Here is a 22,999-nt window from a genome sequence, read left to right on the forward strand (position 1 = left end):
AATGCAATTCCTATCAAATTACCCATAACATTTTTCACAGAACTAGAACAAACAACCCAAAAATGTATGTGGAACCACAAAAGACCCAGAATTGCCAAAGCAATTCTGGGGAACAAAAATCAAGCAGGAGGCATAACTCTCCCAGACTTCAGGCAATATTACAAAGCCACAGTCATCAAGACAGTGTGGTTCTGGTACCAAAACAGACATAGCAACCAATGGAACAGAATAAAGAACCCAGAAATAAATCCAGACACCTATGATCAATTAATCCTTGACAAAGGAGGCAAGAACAAAAAATGGGAAAAAGACAGTCTTTTCAGCAAGTATTGCTGGGAAACCTGGACAGCTGCTTGCAAATCAGTGGAACTAGAACACACCCTCACACCATGCATGAAAATAAACTCAAAATGGCTTAAAGACCTAAATATAAGACAAGACATCATCAAACTCCTGGAAGAGAACATAGGCAAAACATTTTGACATCAACCTTACAAATGTTTTCTCAGATCAGTCTCCCAAAGCAAAAGCAAAAATAAACCAATGGGACCTAGTCAAACTGACAAGCTTTTGTGCAGCAAAGAAAACCAAGAAGAAAACAAAAAGACAACTTACAGAATGGGAGGAAATCATTTCAAATGATGCAACTGACAAGGGCTTAATCTCTAAGATATACAGGCAATTTATACAACTCAACAGCAAAAAAGCCAATCACCCAATGGAAAAATGGGCAAAAGACCTGAATAGACATTTCTCCAAGGAAGATATAAAGATGGCCAACAAGCACATGAAAGAATGCTCAACATCCCTGATTATTAGAGAAATGCAAATCAAAACTACCACAAGATATCACCTCACACCAGTCAGAATGGCCATCATTAATAAGTCCACAAAGAACAAATGCTGGAGAGGGTGTGGAGAAAAGGGAACCCTCTTGCACTGTTGGTGGCAATGTAAGCTGGTACAACCACTATGGAGAACAGTATGGAGGTACCTTAGAAATCTATACATAGAAATACCATATGACCCAGCAACCCCACTCTTGAACATATATCCATACAAAACTTTCCTTAAAAAAGACAAATGCACCTGCATGTTCACTGAAGCTCTATTCACAATATGCAAGACATGGAAACCACCCAAATGTCCATCAACAGACGAATGGATTAGGAAGATGTGGTATATATACACAATAGAATACTACTCAGCCATAAAAAAGAACAAGATAATGCCATTTGCAGCAACATGGATGGAACTAGAGACTCTCATCCTGAGTGAAGTAAGTCAGAAAGAGAAAGACAAATACCATATGATATCACTTATATCTGGGATCTAATATAAAGCACAAATGAACCTTTCCACAGAAAAGAAAATCATGGACTTGGAGAACAGACTTGTGGTTGCCAAGGAGGAGGGGGAGGGAGTGGGATGGATTGGGAGCTTGGGATTTATAGATGCAAACTATTGCCTTTGGAATGGATTAGCAATGAGATCCTGCTGTGTAGCACTGGGAACTATGTCTAGTCACTTATGATGGAGCATAATAATGTGAGAAAAAAGAATGTATACATGTGTGTGTAACTGGGTCACCATGCTGTACATTAGAAAAAAAATTGTATTGGGGAAATAACAATAAAAATTTTTTTTAAAGTAATCTGGAGTATTTAGTTATTCTTAAGAAGTAATCAATTCAGAACAAAATCACCAAAGAATATGTATAAAAAAACTACTTAGAGGAGTTCCCTCTGTGGCACAGTGAGTTAATAACCTGTCTTGTCTGTGTGGCAGCCCTGGTTTGATCCCCAGCCTGGCGCAATGCCATGTAGGTTGCGGCTGTGGCTCAGATTCAGTCCCTGGCCCAGGAACTTCTATATGCTGTCTGTGCACCCCCCACCCTGCCTCCCCCAAAAAAGGCTACTTAGAAAATCTCCTTTGGTTATCTGTTTCTCATTCACATTTTAATGACAGAATATCAGAAAACATGTATTTCAAACTTAACAAGAAATAATTCCTTTTACAAATCATAGTCATATTCATTACTAGTAAGAGCAAATAACTAGATTTGGTTTCCTTCCTTCCTTCCTTCTTTCCTTCCTTGCTTCCTTCCTTCCTTTCCCTGTGGCATTTGAAAGGTCCTGGGCTAGGGGTTGAAACAGAGCTGCAGCTGCAGGCCTGCACCACAGCCACAGCAACATTAGATCTGAGCCGCCTCTGTGACCTACACCAGAGCTTATGGCAATACCAGATCCTTAACTCACAGAATGAGGTCAGGGATCGAGCCTGTAACCTCACGGTCACTATGTCAGGTTCTTAACCCACCGAGCCACAAGGGGACCTCCTGGTGTGCATTCTTATCACTTACTTTTATGAGAATAAGACAGATAACAAGACAGTAAATTTATCTCCAGGCTTTATTCAGGAAAGTACCTTTAAACTACTTAATAAGAAGAAAAAGTAAACAATAGGTGCAAATTCAGCCCAATCTCCTGGCATCTTCAGATTAAAATACTTGTCATAATCTTTATTATAAGTCATTGTCATGCCAAGGACATTTTATTATGTTTAAATTTGTTGAAAATTTGTAATATATCTGACAGTTTTTCAATTAGCAAAAAAAGTCTATAAAAACAGTTTCTCAAATCATTTATGATAAATTGTAGTTCTCGTCTACTGAACAAGTACAATTAATTTCAAAGGTAAAATATTTTTAGTAATTTGGTGAATTAATTTCATAATTATCCATTCAATTTCACAGTGTTCAGCTTGCTAAATTTTTTTTAAAAATTCTTCTCTCGGTTCTTAATTAAATAGTTTGCTTCGTAAGTTTATATAGTGATTACTGTTGTAATCTATTTGCCACATTAATAATACTCACTGAGGTAGCTGAAATAATGTTCCTCATTTGAGGAAACTGAGCCAAAAAAAAATCTTTTTTTTTTTTCTATTGGTTAGGATGACTTTAGCTGCAAATACAGAGAATACTGATTCAAACAGATTTAAACAAAAGAATAAGAAGAAGGAGGACGGGGAGGGGCGGGGGGGGGAGAGGAAGGGGAGAAGAAGAAGAAGAAGGAGGAGAAGGAGGAAGAAATCCAGATGTAGGGCAGCTTCAAGCATAGTAGGACAGGGTTCCAATTACGTTCTCTATAATTTTATGGATTTTGTGCTCTTTCATATGTTGGTAACAGGGTAGCATAGCCTAGTACAAATTTGTCTAGAGGCAGAAAAAGACCATCTCTTTCTTATGACTGAAAAGGTTTTTCCCAGAAGCCTCCTCTTGTGTCACATTTAGCCAGAACTAGATTTTGTCCATCCTTAAATCATTCACTGGCAAGGGACATGGGTCACCATTATTGACTTAAACCAATCAAGATAATTGTAGCCTTCCTTGAATCAAAAGGAGGAAGGAAGGGTGAACCCTTAATCAAAATCAGGACAGCAAAAATGAGGTAGAAAAGGGATATTAGGTAGGCAACCAAGAGTATTGCTTCAAATGTGAGGTTTCCTTAATTTATTTCCCAAGTACAGTATAGGGTCAGTGCTCTGGTACTAAAAATAAATTTTTTCTGAAATTATACATACTTCAGTTACAGCATAATTTTATAACATTGGTCAGAAATTCTATTTGCCAGTTTTATCAAATTTTTAATAACCATATAAAATTTATGATGAAATGAGTTTAAAGGAGATATATATTGGGAGTTCCCACTGTGGCACAGCAGAAACTAATCCGACTTTTATCCATGAGGATGTGGGTTTGATCCCCGGCCTTGCTCAGTGGGTCAGAGATCCAGCATTGCCATGAGTTGTGGTGTAGGTCACAGACTCAGCTTGGATCCCACGTTGCTGTGTCTGTGGTGTAGGCCAGAAGCTGTAGCTCTGATTCAACCCCTAGCCTGGGAACCTCCATATGCTATGGGTATGGCCCTAAAAAAGAAAATAATAATAAAGTGGACATATGTTAACTTTTTTTTTGACTACTAACATCTGCCTAGCAGCTGGATAAAAAGTTGTAAAAACCATCCATGGTCCTGTTCTTAAGGAGCTTTTAGTATGGTGGTGGAAAAAGGCATTTATAAAATGGTCAAATTATTGAATATAGAGTAGGTGATATAAGGAGGCCTTCTGAGAAGAGAAAAGCAGGATTTATTTGGGCACATGCAGAGGACACTGGGATGGCAACCTTTTTAAGCAGAGAGCACAGCACATGAAAATATTCCATGGCAGAATGAACAGGATGAATTCCATGAATTGAAAAGTTAGTATATGAGGAAGAGAGTAGCCGTGTAGAAAAGGTTGCAGATTTTTGCCTTTTTTTCTTCTAAAGAGCAGCAAGAAGTCATATAAGGGATTTTAGTTAGGAGCAGGAGAGAGGGTAACCAGATTTGCTTTACATTTTTGAATAGATTACATTGGTGCTCAGTGGAAAACAGATGGAGCGGGCCAGGTAGATGCAGGTATTCCTGGAGTCCTAGTGACAGATAGTAATAGTTTAGACTAGGGGTCATAGTGGAAATAGAGAAAGTGGATGGATTTCTAAGGTTTTTAGAAGATAGAACTGACAGGCGCTTATAATGGCATTGGGTGAGAGACAGTGATATGTTAAGGGTATCAAGGATGATTTTGCAGTTTCTGGTTTGCATATCTAGATAGAAAGAGGTATCTTTCCCTAAGGCATAGAAGGCTGGAAGAAGACTGGGCTTAGAGGGGAAGATCTGGGATTTGGTCTTGGAAATGCTGGTTTTGAGGGATCTTTGTTCTGTTTAAGTGGGGATACTGAAAAGGTATTGTTTGGTCTGACGCTCAGAGGAGAGCCCTGAGGTAGGCATACCAGTTTGAAAGGTGTCAGTATGTAGATGGAAAATGAAACACTGGACATTGATTAAATTGCCTTAAGACAGAATTTAGAAGTGAGGCAGGAAGAGGGCTAGGACTGATCTTCAAGAACTCCAGTGATTGGAATACAGGAGGATGATCCTATGAAGAAGACAAAAAAAGAAGCAGATGAAAGATTAGTAGATTATCCTATTTCAAAATTCAAGGGAAAAAAGGATTTAAAGAAAGAGGATGTGCTCACATGCTATTCAGAGATCAAAATAAATGAGAATTAAGAAAATGCCCTTTGGATTTGTCAATGTGGTAGTCCTTGATAATCTTTATGAGAGTTATTTCAGTAAAAATGATACTGAAAGCTAGACTGGAGTGGCCTGAGAATAAGTGAGAAGAAAGGAAATGGAAAGAGAGAGATGGGCAAAATTTTTTTTAACAGATTTAGCTGTGAATCAGAGTAGCTAGAGGGAGATATGAGTTTGGGAAGATTTAATTTTTAAGATAGGAAGGACTTGTTGGGTTTAAGTGCCAGTTGGAAAAATCTAATTTAAAAGGAGTAAATATATAAGAAATGATGGATAATATATCCTGCTTTGAAAGCTGACAGCAAACATAATTGAAAGCATATGTGAAATATTGGCCTTAGATAGAAGAGGGATGAATACAATTAGTGAGTAAAGGAGAGGATGGGCATAGAATTAGGTAGGCTTGTAGCTTTGGTAGCAGGGATATGAGGCTGAGTGAAAACAAGCAGAGCAGAGATGGTTTGAAATATTTATTTTGGCAAGGGGAGGGGAGATTTGACCAAAGAAAAATAGAAGTGACTGGGCAGCATTAACAGGTCATGGAGGTTGGTAACTATGAATAATGGTAACACTATGAAAATGTATGTGTTCATTTATGCGACTTTCTCCAGGACCACCAGGCTTCTTGGTGTGTGCACAGAGAGTAAATAGTAAGGGTCACCCTGAGTTAGGACTTTTGTGGCAGAGGTTACCTGTGAATGAGGAAATATGACTAGAGTGAGGAGAGATGGTGATCTTTGAAGGTCAGTATACTCAGGTGGGCAGGGTTTGTTTGTTCAATAAAAGATTGGGAGAAAATTATCTTGAAATAACATTGTGAGTAATACTACTTCCCAAATTTGAGATTGTATAATATAAGAGCCTAAAATCCCAGCTCTTGAGAGGACTTTGGGGAAGTGAGTGAACTCAGAGGAAAGCCTGATATCTTTTAAAAGAGGCTGAGGGGTCAATCAGTTTTGTTGACTGGAAGAAGCATTTTCAGAGTGCACAATGCAAAGGTTTTAGAAGTGGATGAAGAGTTAAGAATAATGTATGAAGAACAAGAAAATATAGAACTTGATGTGAATGATGACACAGTAGACTAGGAGTAGGCACACTTTTTCTTTGAAGGGGCAGACAGTAAATATTCCTTATTTTACAGACCATAAAGTCTCTATTGCAACCACTCAACTATGTTGTAGCATGAAAGCAGCCATAGAAAATGTATAAATGGACAAGGTGTCCACTTTCCAAGAAAATTTTATTTATGAGCACAATTATGAATTTCATGTACTATGAAAGTATGACAAAATATTCTTCTTTTGATTGTTCTTTCATAGTTGAAAATATACAAATTGGGAGTTCCCTCGTGGCTCAGTAGGTTAAGGATTGTGTGTTGTCACTGCTATGGCTTGGGTTGCTGTTGTGGCATAGGTTTGATCTCTGGCCTCTGCATGCCACAGGCACAGCCCCCCCCCTCCCAAAAAAAATACATACACATGCACACTGTTCTTAACTGATAAGTCAGACAGAAACAGGCCGTGGCCAGAATTGGCCCATGGTGTGTGCAGTTTGCTGACTCCTGCTGCAGAGGATCCTTTGAAGAGAGTATATGGGCAGGTCTAAATCAGGACTTACACTTCTGGGCAGAGGCTCATAAAAGTATGTTAAAAGTTATCAAGATTCTTTGTCTTTAAGGAAGATGGCATTGTTGGATCTGACAGCCTGTAGATTCCATTCACTTGTCTTGGGGTTATGTTGAGCTAAGCAGACTCTCTCACCTGGACTTGGGTAGTGCCAAACCAAACCCAGAGGCTATGTGGACTGTGGACCACACCACTTTTGTAGTAGCCATTCCAGAAGCTGCAAACTGCACCAGATGTGCCCTGGGGAGGGAGGTGATTCACAACTATAAACAGATGGATTCAACCAAAAAGAGTTTGTGGAAAATCTCTTCCCAGGTGCTTGTCAAGAAGAGTCTAGTTTTATTTTTAGATTTCAGTATAAGGAAGGTTCTCTACAAGCTAAGCTGTAAGAAATTAACAAAATGTGAATTCATAAAAGTAATATTTTAACAATCTTAACAGGTACAGATTAGTGGAAATGGTATTTTAATTAACCTTAATATTACAGCAGATGGCACTGTTAAATATTTTAAAATTGTGAGTTATAATAATGACCTTAAAAGTAGAAGCTTCATTTTAGGACTTTTGACAGAAATTTATATTGATACTAATTCATACCACTGATAATTTACTGTGAAAAAATGATTACTGAAGGTTGGCATTGCTTAAACACTGCAAAGATCTTTCATCCTGAATGTAGGAGAGAATGACAGTATTGCTGATGCATTATTAATTTCTAATATCTGCTTTTGTAATGCCAGTTTTTACACTCATTTAACTCTTAAAACTTGGTTTGTACAAGCATTTTTATCAATGTTTTAGCAATGAAAAGAAGAATTTTTGAGTTAGAAAGTCATGTAATTTTACTTGACTAATATTTTTGACTCAAAGGCAGAAATATTTGAGATAATTTTTAAAATCATAGTTTTTGTTCAAGTAAATGGGACTATCTTTAAATAGCTGATATTTTACTTATTTTAATTTACTTAGTAGTTTACCTACATAGATATTAAGCTGTTTAAATATGTCCGTTATCACAAAGAAAATCAGTTGAGTGGGCTAGGACTAGGATAACAGGCTCCGATTTTAAAATAGAGATAAAAGTGGGCAGAAATGGAACCGTGATATCAATAATTAGGAAAAAATTAAGCTATATAATCATATAGTGAATATTGTCCTTCAGCAGGTCTTGGTTAGGCAAAGGCAGTACTATATTATAACTGCAAATAGTAAGAAGGACAGACAAAGTACTTTTGATTTGGATTTGCAATGTATTATGGACTTTAAAAAAAGAATGTGGCAAGTTTCATATTTTGGGAGTCACTTCCGAAAGCCTAAAAATAAAGTCTGCCTCAGGTTTCTGATACTCCCCAAACCTCCTATGTTACTCTTTAATTTTTCTTATCTTGTGAATAGAACTTTCTCTCCAACTGATGCATGTTTAAGTCTCCCCTTGGGTTGGAAAGGTGATTTTTAGCCCTTGTAAGGGCTATATTAAGAACAGGTTGAGAAATTAAAATATTAAGAGAAGGCCTTTAAGTGTTTTATAAGCCATTAAAAGTGAAGTTCTTCAAACTCAAGCTCATTGAAAACCTTGCAATGTGATTTGTTAATTCCATTTTTTAGTACCCAAATGTAAGTTATCAGTGTGAATTGTGATGAGACTATATGTATAGTTTATTTTAGGACACTTGACAGAAATTAAAAGCTAAAGAAAGTACCTTAATATCTAAGCTAAAATGTAATATCCTCCCATTGTAAAATAATGAAAAATATAGGCAATAGTAGGAATAGTATAAAAGTCTCCCAGTTTTACCATTTATTAAATAATGTATAGCAACTTTTTAATATTTCTTATATCTCCTTTCTAGCTTTAAAATATTTGTGTGTGTTTAAGTACAATTGGAATCTGACAATCTTAACTGCCTTTTTCCATTTCATATACTAGAAATATTTGATAAATCATCACGTTTTATTTCATATTTTTAATAGCGATGTAATTTAGAAAGGACTCGAAATACATTTTCAATTCAGTTAGAGTTTACTGTAATAAATTACTGATAGGATTTTTGTTTTTCCGTGTAGGTTTTAGATATTTGCACAATGAGAATGAACCTAAATTCACCAGCCAGATATCTTTATGATTTGTATGGCAGAAAAATTAAAGATATTTCAAAAGGTAAGTGGCAAAGATTTTGTAAACTATATGGTACTATTTCAAAAGTTATTTACATAATTTTGTTTTTACTTTATGTATTTGAAAGGAAAACAGATAAAACCTGTTTAATTATAACATGAATAAATGTCATTCTTTTTTTTTTTCTTTTTAGGGCCACACCTGTGGCATATGGAAGTTACCGGTTTAGGAGTTGAATTGGTGCTGCCTAGGGGTCAAATCAGCACTGTGCCATAGCCACAGGCATGCTGGATCTAAACTGCATCTGCAACCTACACTACAGATCACAGCTATGCCGGATCCTTAATCCACTGTGAGGCCAGGGATAGAATCCGCAGCCTCATGGATATTAGTCATGTTCTTAACCTGTTGAGCCACAAAGGAAACTATGATTATGTCATTCTTTTTTTTTTCCTTTCTTTTTCTCATTCAATTATGTCATTCTTTTTTTTTTTTAATTTTATTTTGTCACTGGTATTTTTTTTTTTTTGACTTTTTGCCATTTCTTGGGCCACTCCTGCGGCATATGGAGGTTCCCGGGCTAGGGGTCGAATCGGAGCTGCAGCTGCCAGTCTACACCAGAGCCACAGCAACACGGGATCTGAGCCGCGTCTGCGACCTACACCACAGCTCATGGCAACGCCAGAACCTTGACCCACTGAGCAAGGGCAGGGATCGAACCCTCAACCTCATGGTTCCTAGTCGGATTCATTAACCACTGCGCCATGACGGGAACTCCCAATTATGTCATTCTTAAATGACGGGAAATCATGGGAGGGTATTAAGGTTTTGGGAATCTTTTATTTCAGCATGTTTTAATACATTTGAGCTACCATAGACTGGTAGGCTTAAACAGCAAACATGTATTTCACACAGTTGTGGAGGCTGGGAAGTCCGAGATCAAGGCACTGGTATATTCAGTGTCTATTGAGGATCCTTTTCTGATTGATAGACAGCTGTCTTTCTCACTATGACCTGAGGTGGTGGAAGGAACAAGGGCACTCTCTGGGGTCTCTTCTGTAAGGATGCTAATTCCATTCATGAGGGCTCCACCCTCATGACCTAATCCCTTCCAAATACCATCACATTGGGAATTAGATTTCAACCTGTGAATATTATGGAGCCATAAACATTCAGTCTAAGCACAGCACAAGCTGAGATTATTTTTTTTAAATTGATGGGTATTTTAACCTTATAAGTTGTAGATTAATAAACAAAATAAATATTTTCAGAATTTAATAATTTCTGTGTATTCAACTTTCAAAAGAGAAAAATAAATTGTGCTGCTGTATGCTCAGAGATTTTTTTTTGTTAACTTCTAGAGAGATTTCTCAAAAGTTATGAAATGTGCTTTAAAACAATTTTATTGTATGTCATTGTCAAAATGTGAAGCGTCCATTTATATTTCTAAAGGCACTGACTTGCTAGTCTTTGAAAGCAAAAATACATGGATTCCACAATTGTGCTACCATTAAATTACTGTCAGTAGTAGTTACTACTATTACTTTACTTTTTACTTTTCTTTAAGTTTACTTTTTATTACTCTAGGAGTAGTTAATATTACTTTAATAGTACCACAGTTAACACTATTAAATGTGTTACTACATGGTCCTATCACTTTATCTATACCATAACTTCATATGCACGAAGAGGGCCGGAATCTTAAGTGGCATACTCAACTGCAAGTATGGAGATCCAGATAACTGTAAGTGACTTAAGGATATAGCTATCTGGATACTCCCATTTGTTTCTAATATCCTTTCTTGTATTGTGTAAAAACAAACTTTGCTGGCTTTAACATTCTTAATTTGATTGATCACTGTGATATTTTGATACTTATTGTTTATGATACAAACTTTTTTGCTAAGTATTATATGAGTGTGTTTGTACTAAATAAATCTATTTTTATTTATTTAGTAAATCTATTTTTCTTGGTTATTTTTAATGTTTGTATTAGATATGATCATTATTAAGAATTTTACATTTTTTCAGTATTTTCATCTGAAGATTTCAAAATGCTTGTAAATACTTTCCCATTATCGGGAAGCATGAGTTATTTACCTCTAAAACATAAGTAACACAGGGAATCCTTCCTTATGGTCTTTTTTTGTGGGGTGGGGAGAGTAGCATTATTATTATTTGATTTTGTATTTCTTGCATTTTTGTCCCCTCCCCTGTTGCATTGGCTTAAATTTTCTTTAAGATCAACAATAATATATATCACTCTTAAACTTTCATTAATATATGAATAACATTTTTAAGACCCTATCTAGCTTTGAATTATTTCTAGCTCACCTGAAATTTAAAAAATTATGTTTGAGTAAATTGCTAGAGTTGAAATTCTAAGGAGCCCTGGTTAAGGTGAAAGATGAAATTCAGTAAGTTGACTTTTTTCCCCTTCCCAAATGTGGTATAACAGAATTGCTTATCAAAACAGAAAAGCTCTGACTCTGAGGCATGAGACTTCATGGATGCCAGAGGCATTCGGATTCATGCCTCATGCTTCACATGTCCCAGAAGTGTGCTATTATCACATTTTAATGCATGCCTTGCCCTGTGTTTTTGCATACTTATAAAAGCTTATGCCAGCTGAAATTAGCCTATGCAACCACTAACATGTGGAAGCATAACAAGTTCACCGGACTTAAAAATACTTAAAGAAGCTAATCCTGTTGGAGGAACTTCCAGTCTGCAGCACCCTAGTCACTTAACATTAGGTTTTTGCATTTCTTTTTTCTTTGTTTGTTAGTATGATTTTGTGCATCAAATAATTGAGGTCCCTAAACTTTTTATGTTTGATTGCCTTCTGGACTTAAATTTGGGAGAGGTTAAGTGTTATATGAAAGATCTTTTATTTTAAATAAATGCTAACATTCTAATTTGATGACTTTTTTTTTTTTGCTTAGTCGCCCTCTGTCAGATCAGAACAAGTCACTTATTAATGTTCAATATTAGTATCATAACAATTATTTATTATTGTAAAGCACAAATTAAAAGTGTAATAGGACAAAGAACTAAAAGTAACAAATATACAAAATAAAAAATTTTTTTCCTATCGCTTCTTTTTTAGAATTAGATATACTTTCAAGTGTTCCTCCTATGCTGTGAGAAATGAGCACATTTGACATGAAAAACTATTTTTACTTTATAAAGTCTAATGAAACCTTTAAAAATCCATATGATTTACAAATCACTTCTATTTTTAGATTTCTAAACCATAGATTTTAACGAAGAAAGTTATATCGTTGTATGTGGAAAAGTTCTTTATTTGTGGTTCTCATATTGATGTATTCTTTTTAGAGTACAAGAGAACTACCCACTGTGTAAAGATGCCATATTCCTATATATGGCCAACATACTGGTATAGCATTTCTGGAAGCACGTAATATATGTGTGAGAAGTGCATTCTGCAAAATTACACACTCAGAAATAACAGGGCTATGAGAAAAATAGGTTTGAGGAAGACCAGTCTATGTACCTTTAAATAGAATACTAACCAAAATAGTGATTAACTTAGGAGATAATATAAACTGCCTGGGTAGGCATCTCAGGGTGCTGCTTCAGAGGATTTTAAAGCTGTACAGAAACACTGAAGTGTGAGATAATGCAGATTGGAGTCAACTAGAGGTCTGAGCCCGTGGGATTTCTTTAAAGAAGGCACAGGCGGAAGCAAACTTCACAGGAGTTATGCAAGACATAGGGTGCACCTTTCTGGGAAGGGTGCCCCGGTGCAACAGCCAAGCTAGTGTCTTTTATCTTCTATGCTAAAGGATAGAATTCTACCTCTACTTTCTTGGCCTCCTTTGCCTAGGGAAAAGCACATCTTGACCAGCCTATCTTCTGTATCTTACTGACATCGTTCCCCTGCTTAGCAATCATGTATGAGCTCTTTGGTATTATTGAAGCATATGACAGTGGTAGACCACATGTAGATATTGTCAGATTTTGAAGGAGTTGTTTAATAACACACCTATTCTCCCAAACACTCTCCAACTTTCTGTTCTGTTAGCTCCTTTGGCACCAGGGGAGTCACCTTGCCTCTTCAGGAAGGAGAAACTCAGTCTCTCAGGACCTTTATGAGGTTGCTGTTCTAGTAACCAAATTCTGCTCCTTTGTGGCTCCTTCTAGGTTGTGGCTGGCAGTATGAAATTTACCTTAGAGAATTCTGAAATAACTTAGAATAGTACATTAATTAAATTGGCTCTAAGGCCATGCTATGGAACACTAAACATTCACTTTCTATTCCATTTTCCTCCCCAAATTAGCTGTCCAAAAACCTATCTATTCTTAAACAATTTCTTCAGAGATTCTAGTGAGACCAAATGACAGGATTAACATATTTTGGTCACAAAATTCCAATAACATACCCTGAATTTGCATGTTAACTTTTCCCCTTATTAGATTTTTGTGAATAAATTCAAAGAATAAACTCCCAAAGAATTTAAAATTCAAAATTTTTAAGTTCACAGAGAAGTGAATTCCAAAATCAAATAATCTTACCTTTCTGAGTTAACATGCAATAAAAGTTCAAACTTCTCAAATCAAAGTTCAAAGAAATTAAAGTCCTTCCTAATTTTTATTCTTTCCAATATCAGCCAGATGGTTTATGGATGCCTGGCTTGAGCTGGAATTCCTCTAGCAGGGGAATTCCTGCAGTGGGTGTCATCCCTGGGGACCTCCAAAGTTGAATTGGGTCTTCACCAACTTTCTCATGTTCCCTGTTTCCAACCGAACCGAAAGATGATCACAACATCAGCCCCACACCCAGCACATTCGGAGTAGAATCCAGTCCTCAGTTTCTCGTGTGGCTATTCCAAGCAAAATGGTGTTTCCAGGACTGTATGGTTGGTATGATCTAGACCTACGTGACTGTTTTGCCAGAGGATGATAGCAGAGACTAAGTGAAGGAAGGCAAAGAAGAGAACACATTCTCCACGTTAGTCTTTCCAAGATGCCAGTCAGTTTATGCAGTATAGCAGGGTTTGTGACCTGTGATGTATGTGCCTCATTGGGAAGTAGTGTTGCATCAAGGCATTAATTATAGCAATATGGATTTATAATATCTTGTGGGAAAAAATGACAGTAGACACTGTCTCCTCTCTCAAAGAGGCTTCATAGATTGTTGGGTAAGTGCTTTGATTCTGAAGGCAGAACTCTAATTCCGGTTGTGCCACTTATTATATGACCTTAGGCAGGTTATTTTGTTTCTCTGAGAGTTTCCTAATCTGTAGAATAGGGTTTATAGCACATACTTATCTTTTTTTTTTTGGCCATGCTTATAGTGCATAGAGGCTCCTGGGCCAAGGATCAAACCCGTGCCACAGCAGTGATAATGCTGATTCCACAACCTGCTAGGCCACAAGGGAACTCCCCAAACATCTTAATGTTCCTTTCTCTCTGAGTGTTGTATTTCTGGACCCCATGCCGAACCAAGGGTGGGCCCTATCTGGTGCGTGGCGTCCGCTTTGCCCTGGGAGCAGTAATTTCAATCCTTGGTCCCAGTGGCTGCTGTAATGACCTTGGGCTGTGGAATTGTTGAAGCCTAAGAAACCTGCTTCATAGGCACAGCTTCCCCCTCATCTCTACCTCAGTTCCAGTTGGAGACTATCTTTCAGTGGATTTCTGAATTAAAGCAGCTTAATGTTTCTGAGGCTCATGTTCTTAGGTGCCCAGTGAAGACCTACACTGCTACCATTTCCTCCTAGACATAGTCCTTCCTCGGTTGTTGAGTGCTCCGGGTCTTGAATTTATATTTCTATCCTCTTTTTCTTCAGTGTTTAGGATTTGCCTCTGGTGTTTGCCTCTACTGTCCTCCTCTTCCTTTCAGAAAACTTCCCTTCTGTAACAGACTTGGGGCTGCATTATTTGTGGCAGTTGAGTTTGTTTTCCTTTTCTTTTACTTTTTCTTTGCTTTCTGGTCCATACTTGTGTTTTTCTAACATGTTTCTCAAGCTGTTTTTTCCCTGAAGAATCTCCCATAGTGAGAGATATAAAGTCAATAAGTTCCAAGTTTGTCAATAGCATCCTTTGTTCAAACCAGTTCTATCCATTTTCACCTCCCTGAGTTAAATAATCCTACCCGGGATATATTTTCCCACAGTCCAACATCTAATTTAGATCTCAACTCCTTGATCTATTATTGTTCTGCCTGGGTCTCCTATAATGTAACTCATCTTGCTTTTGCCTTTTCTTAATCTTAGGACAATACATTTTTGGAGTTCACTAAATACTGGGTTTTGTTTTTTGTTTTTGTTTTTTTAGTGTTTTATAGCAATATTCCTAGTATTCCCCTGTTCAATTCGTTCACATTTTTTGTTTGCTCTTTATAAAACTGTTCCACTCATAAGCCCTCATAAGAGATTCTTCAGTTGCATTTGCTGTTAATTTATCTTTAACCTAAATGCTACCTCATCACAATATTCAGGATCCTGCCATCTCTGGGAGACTGTTCTGAGTTTTCTCTCCGAGATCTTATGTCTGAGACGCCACTGTTAGGTTTCAATGAGGCCCCAGTTAACTGTTTCTTGTTTTGTACCAATTAAATATACATCCCCTTTATAAAAATCTCTTTAAGAGTAGTCATATTTGGATGTGCCTCCTATAGCCTCATACCTGGCCTTCACGACTTCAGTTTTCTTTTTTCATATACTTTTTCAAGTCCAAATGTGTGTATTCAGATCATATGTTCACCTTTATCCTCAGGAAATCCCTTTTCTTCTCCAGCTAAATAAACTGCTCATATTTGTTTGCACAATACACTGCTTTCTTCTGATTATAAGATTAAAGCATATTTTAAAACCACTTTACTTTCTTCTTCATTCTTTTAACAAGTCTGGTTCCTAGATGTGTAATACCTTCCTCAAGTTTTTTCTCTAACAGGAGACAGAGCATTCTTGTTATAATAAATCTATCACCTTTCAATAGGTGAAACCAAAATTTGCATTTCTGACAATTAGAACCATGGTCAAAAATTACATGATAAGTAAACTTACAGTCAACCTGAATTGGTAGAATTTCAAAGCTTGTGGACAAGCCGCATGAATCTAAGGTTAGTTCACCCACAGTTTCTTTTTGGCCCAGAAGGCTCTTTAAAATAACATAATGGAGAACAGAATTTGAGGCATGAGATCCAGTGCCTCCTTTCTAGGCCTGGAACTAACAATTTAATGATAGAACCTCACCGTAGCATGTGTAGAACCCAGCTACCACTATACTTTGAGTCCTGATCTGCAGATTTAGTTACAAAACAGATAAAAGCAGCAACTATTGTTCTGCCTTCCAGTGCCTAAAATGATCAAATCCCAGTCTCAGACTTGCCTGCAGTATGAGGGGATGTTCACTGCCTGGTTCAGGTGTAAGTGGTGGCAGCCTGCACAGTAAAGCAAGCATGACCACTCAGATTTTCTAAGGCCTCCACAGCCCAACTCAGTACACTAAAGCCATCACCCTCAGCCCTGTCCTGGGCTGGCATTTTCTGAAGGTCAGGGTCTGTGGAAAATAATCCCTGCTGCATTTAGTTGCTATAATGCATCAAGCTCAAAATTCTACAACAGCTCTTTTTTTTTTCTGTCTTTTTGCCATTTCTTGAGCCGTTCCCATGGCATATGGAGGTTCCTAGGCTAGGGGTCAAACCGGAGCTGTGGCCACCAGCCTACACCAGAGCCACAGCAATTCGGGATCCGAGCCACGTCTGTGACCGACACCACAGCTCACAGCAACGCTGGATCCTTAACCCACTGAGCAAGGCCAGGGATCAAACCCACAACCTCATGGTTCCTAGTGGGATTCGTTAACCACTGAGCCACGACGGGAACTCCTACAACAGCTCTTGCTTATTAAAAATATCTGGCCAAATCCCCTGTTCTCCATGTATAGTCCCTTCATAAAAACACAAATATAAAACTGCAAATTTGACCTCATGACCCAATATAAGCTGCCAAACACCACCAAGGTTAAAAAGCAAGCAAGCAAACAAACAAAAAACCTACCTAGTTTTTGCATATTAAAGTGCCATCAAAGCTGAGTTCCTGTCTTGGCTCAGTGGAAACAAATCTGACTGGGATCCATCAGGACGCAGGTTTGATCCCTGGCCTTGCTCAGTGGGTTAAGGATCCGGTGTTGTTGTGAGCTGTGGTGTAGGTTGTAGACGTGGCTCGGATCTGGCGTTGCTGTGACTGTGGTGTAGGTCAGTGGCTACAGATCCGATTGGACCCCTAAGGAACTTTCATATTCCACAGGTGTGGCCCTAAAAAGACTAAATAAATAAATAAATAAAGTATCATCAAAGCATAAAGCCACGTAGTCAAAGCCCCTCCATAAATCTCACTATTTTTATGTTATTTGCTCTCTAAGATTACTTCTTACGTATTTCTCAGGGTTCCTGATCAACTTGGTCCTCTAAGCAAGCACTTTCCTGAGTTTTATGAGACATTCTAGCAAATTATTGAACTTAAAAGTGGTGAAAACCCCAGAATTTGTAGGCAGCTGATCAGAGGGAGAATTGTGCCCTTAATCTTGAGTTTGGTAAACTCCATGCATTTGGGGACTTATACCTTCAAAATTTAAAACATACTACAGGTAAAATACAGTACAGTAATTAAAGTAGTGTAGTGTTGTCATAAGCAGAGACATATGGACCAATGCAATAGAATTAAGAGTGTAGGAATAAACCAATACATCTATAGTAAACTGGCCTTCAAAAGAGTGTCAAGACTATGCAGTGGGGAATGAGTAGTCTCTTCAACAGATGGTGCTGGCACAAGTGGATATGCACATGCAAAAGGTTAATGTTGGACACCTACATAATACCATATACAAACAAACAAACAAACAAAAAACCTCAAAACAGATCATCAACCTAAATATAAGAGCGAAGAACATAAATTTTTTCCAAGTTTTATAATTTTCCTCTGAGGAAGAGAGCAAATATTTTGAATAATAATGGAATACACAATACTGTCTGTTAAACAAAATCTGTATTAGTAATCAATTGCTGTGTAACAAATTACTCTAAAATTTAGGAACTTAAAGCTGTAAACATGTATTATTTCACAATTTTTGTGCATCAGGAATCCAGGCATGGTTTAGCTGGGCCTTCTGACTCTGGGTCTCTTACAAAGCTTTAATCAAGGTATCAGTGTGCAAAGTTTTAAAATATCACTTAAATACCACTTTATTTTGAATACTAATAACTCTTTTTCATAACTTCTTTTGATACCATACGTCAATACCATATGTTGTAACATTTGTTTATAGAGTATCTCCGTTTCATGTATAGGAATTATCTCTTTAACTAAACAGAAATTTTGTTCTTATACTTAAAAAACTCCAAAATTTCCTGATATCTATAGTGGGGCTGGGCAAATAATATACTCGGAAAATTAATATTTAAATAATAATTGTAAAGTATGATATTTGTTATAGTAAGTGATGAGAAATACTTTTTAAATGAATGGTTGTATCAGAATTCAAAAAAAATTCTTTTGTTGAATTAAACTTGCAACAAGTTACCCACTGTTAACTACTTTTTGCTGGTAGTTCTCACTGATGTCACTTAATGATTCACCTCCCACTCTGCATAGTATTCTGCCATATCCTATAGAACTTTAAAAACTTGATGCATAATGCATTATTAGATACCCAGAGCAGTGTAAAAACAAATTATAATGGCTATATTTTTGTATCTGCTTCGGAATCACGTTATTGATTTACTTTGGGTCTCAGCATTAGAAGCATTATTGTTCATCACCAAAATCTCACTTTGTCATGAATCCCCTCTAAATCATCTCTAATAAATGTCCATCCAGCCACTGCTTGTTCCATTTCTGACAGCTATAATTTCATTTTTAAAAATCTAATAGCTAACTGAAATCTACTGTTTTAAACTTTTACCATTGTTCTTGATTTTGGCTTCTGAAGTTAAATAATGCAAATTAATTTCTAATCTATGACTGCCTTTCAGATATTTGAACATGTTCGATTTAAATCATTTCCAAATTAAATATCTCTAATGTCTCCAACTACTTCTCTGGCTCCTCCCCATCCTGGTTACTCTTCTCTACTCTGTTTAGTTTTTTGTATGACCCCACATTGTACACAATTTTCCAGGTCAATCAGTGATGAGTAAAGCAGCCCCACCTACTCTTTTTGTTCCAGGTCATTGTATCACCTACAATTACTTCATTATTTCTTTTGGATATATCATGTCATTGACCTAAACTGAATTTAAAGTGAACAAAAGCCCCCAATTTTTTGCTCACAATTTGCTTTTAAGCTACTTTCTTATCCTGTACTTTACTACTGACTTTTTAGATGTGTGACTAGAACTTTATACATCAATACCTACTAAATTGCTACTTATAAGGTTTTTATTTAGTAGATTAGCCTTGAAAAATCTTTCAGCTGTTTAATCTGTTACCCAGGGATTAACAGTTTCTCCTGTTTTTGTTTACATTTGTACATTTAGTATGAAAAACACCAACTTTAGCACTTTCCAAGTTAATAATAAAAATGGGTAGGCCATGCCTCGGAATAGAGATCAGGGACTGCTAATCAAGTCCCTGCTTCGTTCAGATTTGTGTTACTCTTCCCTGGATAAGGCTCTCCATTTAGTTTTGAATCTATAGGCTCACCTATCTCCAATTTAGGCATGAGTCTTCCAATCGCTTCACTCTAGTAATACTACTTTTAAAAGTGACTTTAGTCTATAATAATTTGTCATATTGAATCAATGCTTAAATTTTTATCATGGCCTGAAGGGACTTCGTGATTTGGCCCCTACCCACCATCTGCATTTTCACTCAGTACTGCTGGCCCTTTCATCTCTGCACTCAAGTCACTTTGTTTCTGTTTCTCAAACACTTGATTCTCCTTCATGCCCCAGTACCCTACCATTTGTTTCCTCTGCTTGGATTCTTTCACCCTTTCTTTGCAGGCTATTGCCTATTCATCTTAAGGTCTTATTTTAAATATTTCTTCTTCCAAAAACTTTCCCAACATTTCCTTGCTCCTGTCCAACTTTCCTTCCTTACCTAAGATAGGTAGATCTGTTACATTAATAGCACCCTGTATATAGTAATTGTCACAACTATAATTAATAAAACTTCCTGAGAAGTTGTTTAATACTGATCTGTTCTCTAGACTATAAGATCTGTGAGGACAAGATTCCGTAGTCTTCTCTGTCCCGGGTTTCACCCAGGACTATAATAATATAGGTATTATAAAATAGCATAAAGATTGGGCATGATGCCCTTCTTTGGGAAGCATTGTACTTAGATTTTTTCTGATGTAAATGCAAAATTCAGGACACTGAGAATCCAGTCAGAATGCCACCCTCTCCCTTTATGCCCTTGTGTTGCTAATACTTTGCCTGCTCTGCTAAATGTGGAATTCTGCAATGGTCCAGATGGTCTGGGCCCTGTAAAGGCATTGCTCTCTTAGTTAAGAGTGGGCAACTCACAAGGGCTTATAGCCTGCAGCCTATAGTCAAGCCCCATACAGAGACAACTGTGTGTGTGTGTGTGTGTGTGTGTGTGTGTGTGTGTGTTCATTCAGATTCCTTTTATTACTTTCTCCAGGAAAGAAATTGTCAGCTGTGGCAGCATCCACTCATAATTTTCTTTTGTTTCATTTTGGACCCTAAGTAACATATTTCTTTATTACTTTTAAAAAGAAATATCAAAAGAAAGCAATATTGAATTCTAAATAGAGGACTTAAAGACGAGGTTCTGGGACATCTCCTACCTTGTTGTAGATACACTTATTTATCTGGGAAGGGACATACAGACTTTGCTTAAAGACAATAGATGGTAGGCACAATCTATTGGGATCTGTTTCCCACGGAAGAAATAATGATTATATGCTGCTGTTAGAGATGTCAAGCCCTCTATAGGGGATTTTCCCCAAACATCTCCCTCTCGGCTCATTGAATATTGCTTAGTATGTGAATTAGTATGTGGGTCCTAATGATCACTGTTTGTTTATTTATTTATTAATTTGTTTGTTTTTACTTTCTTCTAAGAGTTCACAAACCATCCATTTTATAATCTGTCCTAGAACTTTTCAGGGAATTAAAATCCAACTTATGTGTATGATATCTTCTTTAAAATTAAGTAAGTTTTCCTCATTTCAATCCTTGGATCCTTTTACCGTGTACCTTCTCAAATTTTGTGAAATGTAAGAATTGAGGTCACTTGCTGAAGAAGGATGCCAAATGCTGGTGGTTATTTCTCAGCCCTAAAGTTTCTCTAGATGGGGAATATACAAAAGCAGCCAGTTAAGAGACCTTTTGTGTAGGAAAAATGCCACTCAGGAAGTCTTCAGACCTTCTTTGGGACCATGCTCCCTATGACTTTGCTTTGGTTCCAGGGTTCCTTAGACATGGCTTTCAGTGTCTTCTAGTGACTTTGAGACATTAAACTTGAACACTGGCTGCTCTCGTTGCTTGGACAAAACAAGAAAGTGCTAACTAATCACTAATTTATATATCTACTATTGACCTAGAGAGAAAATTAAGAATTTTGTCAAGGCTTGATTTTTAAAAGTTTTTTTTTTAATTTTTTTAGTGGCAGTTGGAGAATTCCCATTATAATTGGATCACTGTCATCTTTTATTAAATATGTGAGTGCACAATTGTGTGATATGAACATTCACAAAGCAGTCTAATCTGCTCATAGGCTCTTGATATCCTTTTGAAGTCTTAAAAACATAGATTCTCTTTTATATTCATGAGTATATGATCATCACTCCTAGGTTTTGTTGGACTAAACTTGCTTCAGTATTTATTAAATTTTTTTAACCAGGTTCCTGCTCTTTCCCTTTCTCCTTGAGTTTGTCCCTTAGGTTCTGGTTTTTATAGCTCTTATTTCTCATCTTTGAATTCTAACACCAAAAATCTTCCTCTAACTCTAATGATATTCCATGATCCTAGAAGTTCATTATAAAAGCAGTGTAACAAGTATAATTGCCAATGAAAACAAATAGCCTAATTGTTACCAATTGTTACTACCTGTTATAAATTTTTTTTTTTTTTACATAGCTCTCCGTGTAAAAGAACTTGACTTAGTAGAGATTGGTTTGCTTTCTCCTAAACTTTTTCAGAAGAAAGTTGGAATAATGGACAAGAGCATGTGAGATGCTTATTATAAAATATTCTACTTTTGTGAAACAAACATGGAGAAATGTCAAAAGGAAATCCTCCATAGTAGCTACTGTAACTATTAAGAGTTTTCAATTTATCACATTAAAATATAAAATTTTCATTATAAGTAAAATAATATCCCAAGTAAAATATTTAAATATAAGCAATATGTTGACCTAGCATTTGCAGGCAAGGAGACGAAAACAATTTACCTACATGATCTGATTCCTAGGTCTCTCTGATTAGGTTTGTATGTGCAAGGTGTTATCATTATTATTATTATTGTTCCTATTTTTGAGACTGAAAAAAAAAAGAAAAGAAAAAAGAAAAGGATCCAGGCACATTTTTTAGATTTGTATTAGTTGTGACTTTATAAATGTAATAGTAGAATTTTGAGACATTTTATAAGTAGCTTGCTTTTGAATGTTACTTACATATGTAAGTGCTTTGTATATTTGGTTTTCTTCCTAAGATTTACTGTTTTTTTTTTTAAATATCACATCTTTTCCTACTGGGTCAAAAGTTAATTGATGTCTCAGTTAACACCATTTGTATTAAACTTTTCTGAATATTAACAAAAATTAAAAGTAATAATTAAAAAAAGTATCAGCTATTACTGAAAGCAATTATATTATGACATTTCTAAAGGTCTTAACTTCCAGTTTGTGTTGGCTTTATTTATTAAGTTCTATGCATTATACTTCCCCAAATGAACTCTAAGACAATACTTCAAATTTTGTACAGAGCTTTAAAGTTTACAAAAGCAGGCCATGTATATTCAGTAATTATATATTGGTATAGGCCATAACCACATGATAATAGATTAGATATAGTTGATTTTCAACATTTCTTAAAGTAACCTTAAAGTTGTACACATATCACTTCAATTAAGTTATTTGGCATTATTACTAAATATCCTTAGATGCCTGTGAAATTGAGTCCACAA

The 22,999-nt window shown here is 36.4% G+C and overlaps 1 protein-coding gene across 1 annotated transcript in view; it reads left to right on the forward strand.

The window, feature by feature from the left end:
- The window catches only part of DCDC1 (doublecortin domain containing 1), a 393,003-nt gene that overhangs the window by 39,450 nt on the left and 330,554 nt on the right, over positions 1-22,999 (forward strand). The window contains 1 exon segment of the mRNA XM_047776089.1: positions 8,825-8,918. Within this exon segment, the coding sequence (XP_047632045.1) occupies positions 8,825-8,918 (94 nt within the window).

Source organism: Phacochoerus africanus, chromosome 4, assembly GCF_016906955.1.
Source record: "Phacochoerus africanus isolate WHEZ1 chromosome 4, ROS_Pafr_v1, whole genome shotgun sequence".
In the NCBI taxonomy this organism is placed as follows: domain Eukaryota; kingdom Metazoa; phylum Chordata; class Mammalia; order Artiodactyla; family Suidae; genus Phacochoerus; species Phacochoerus africanus.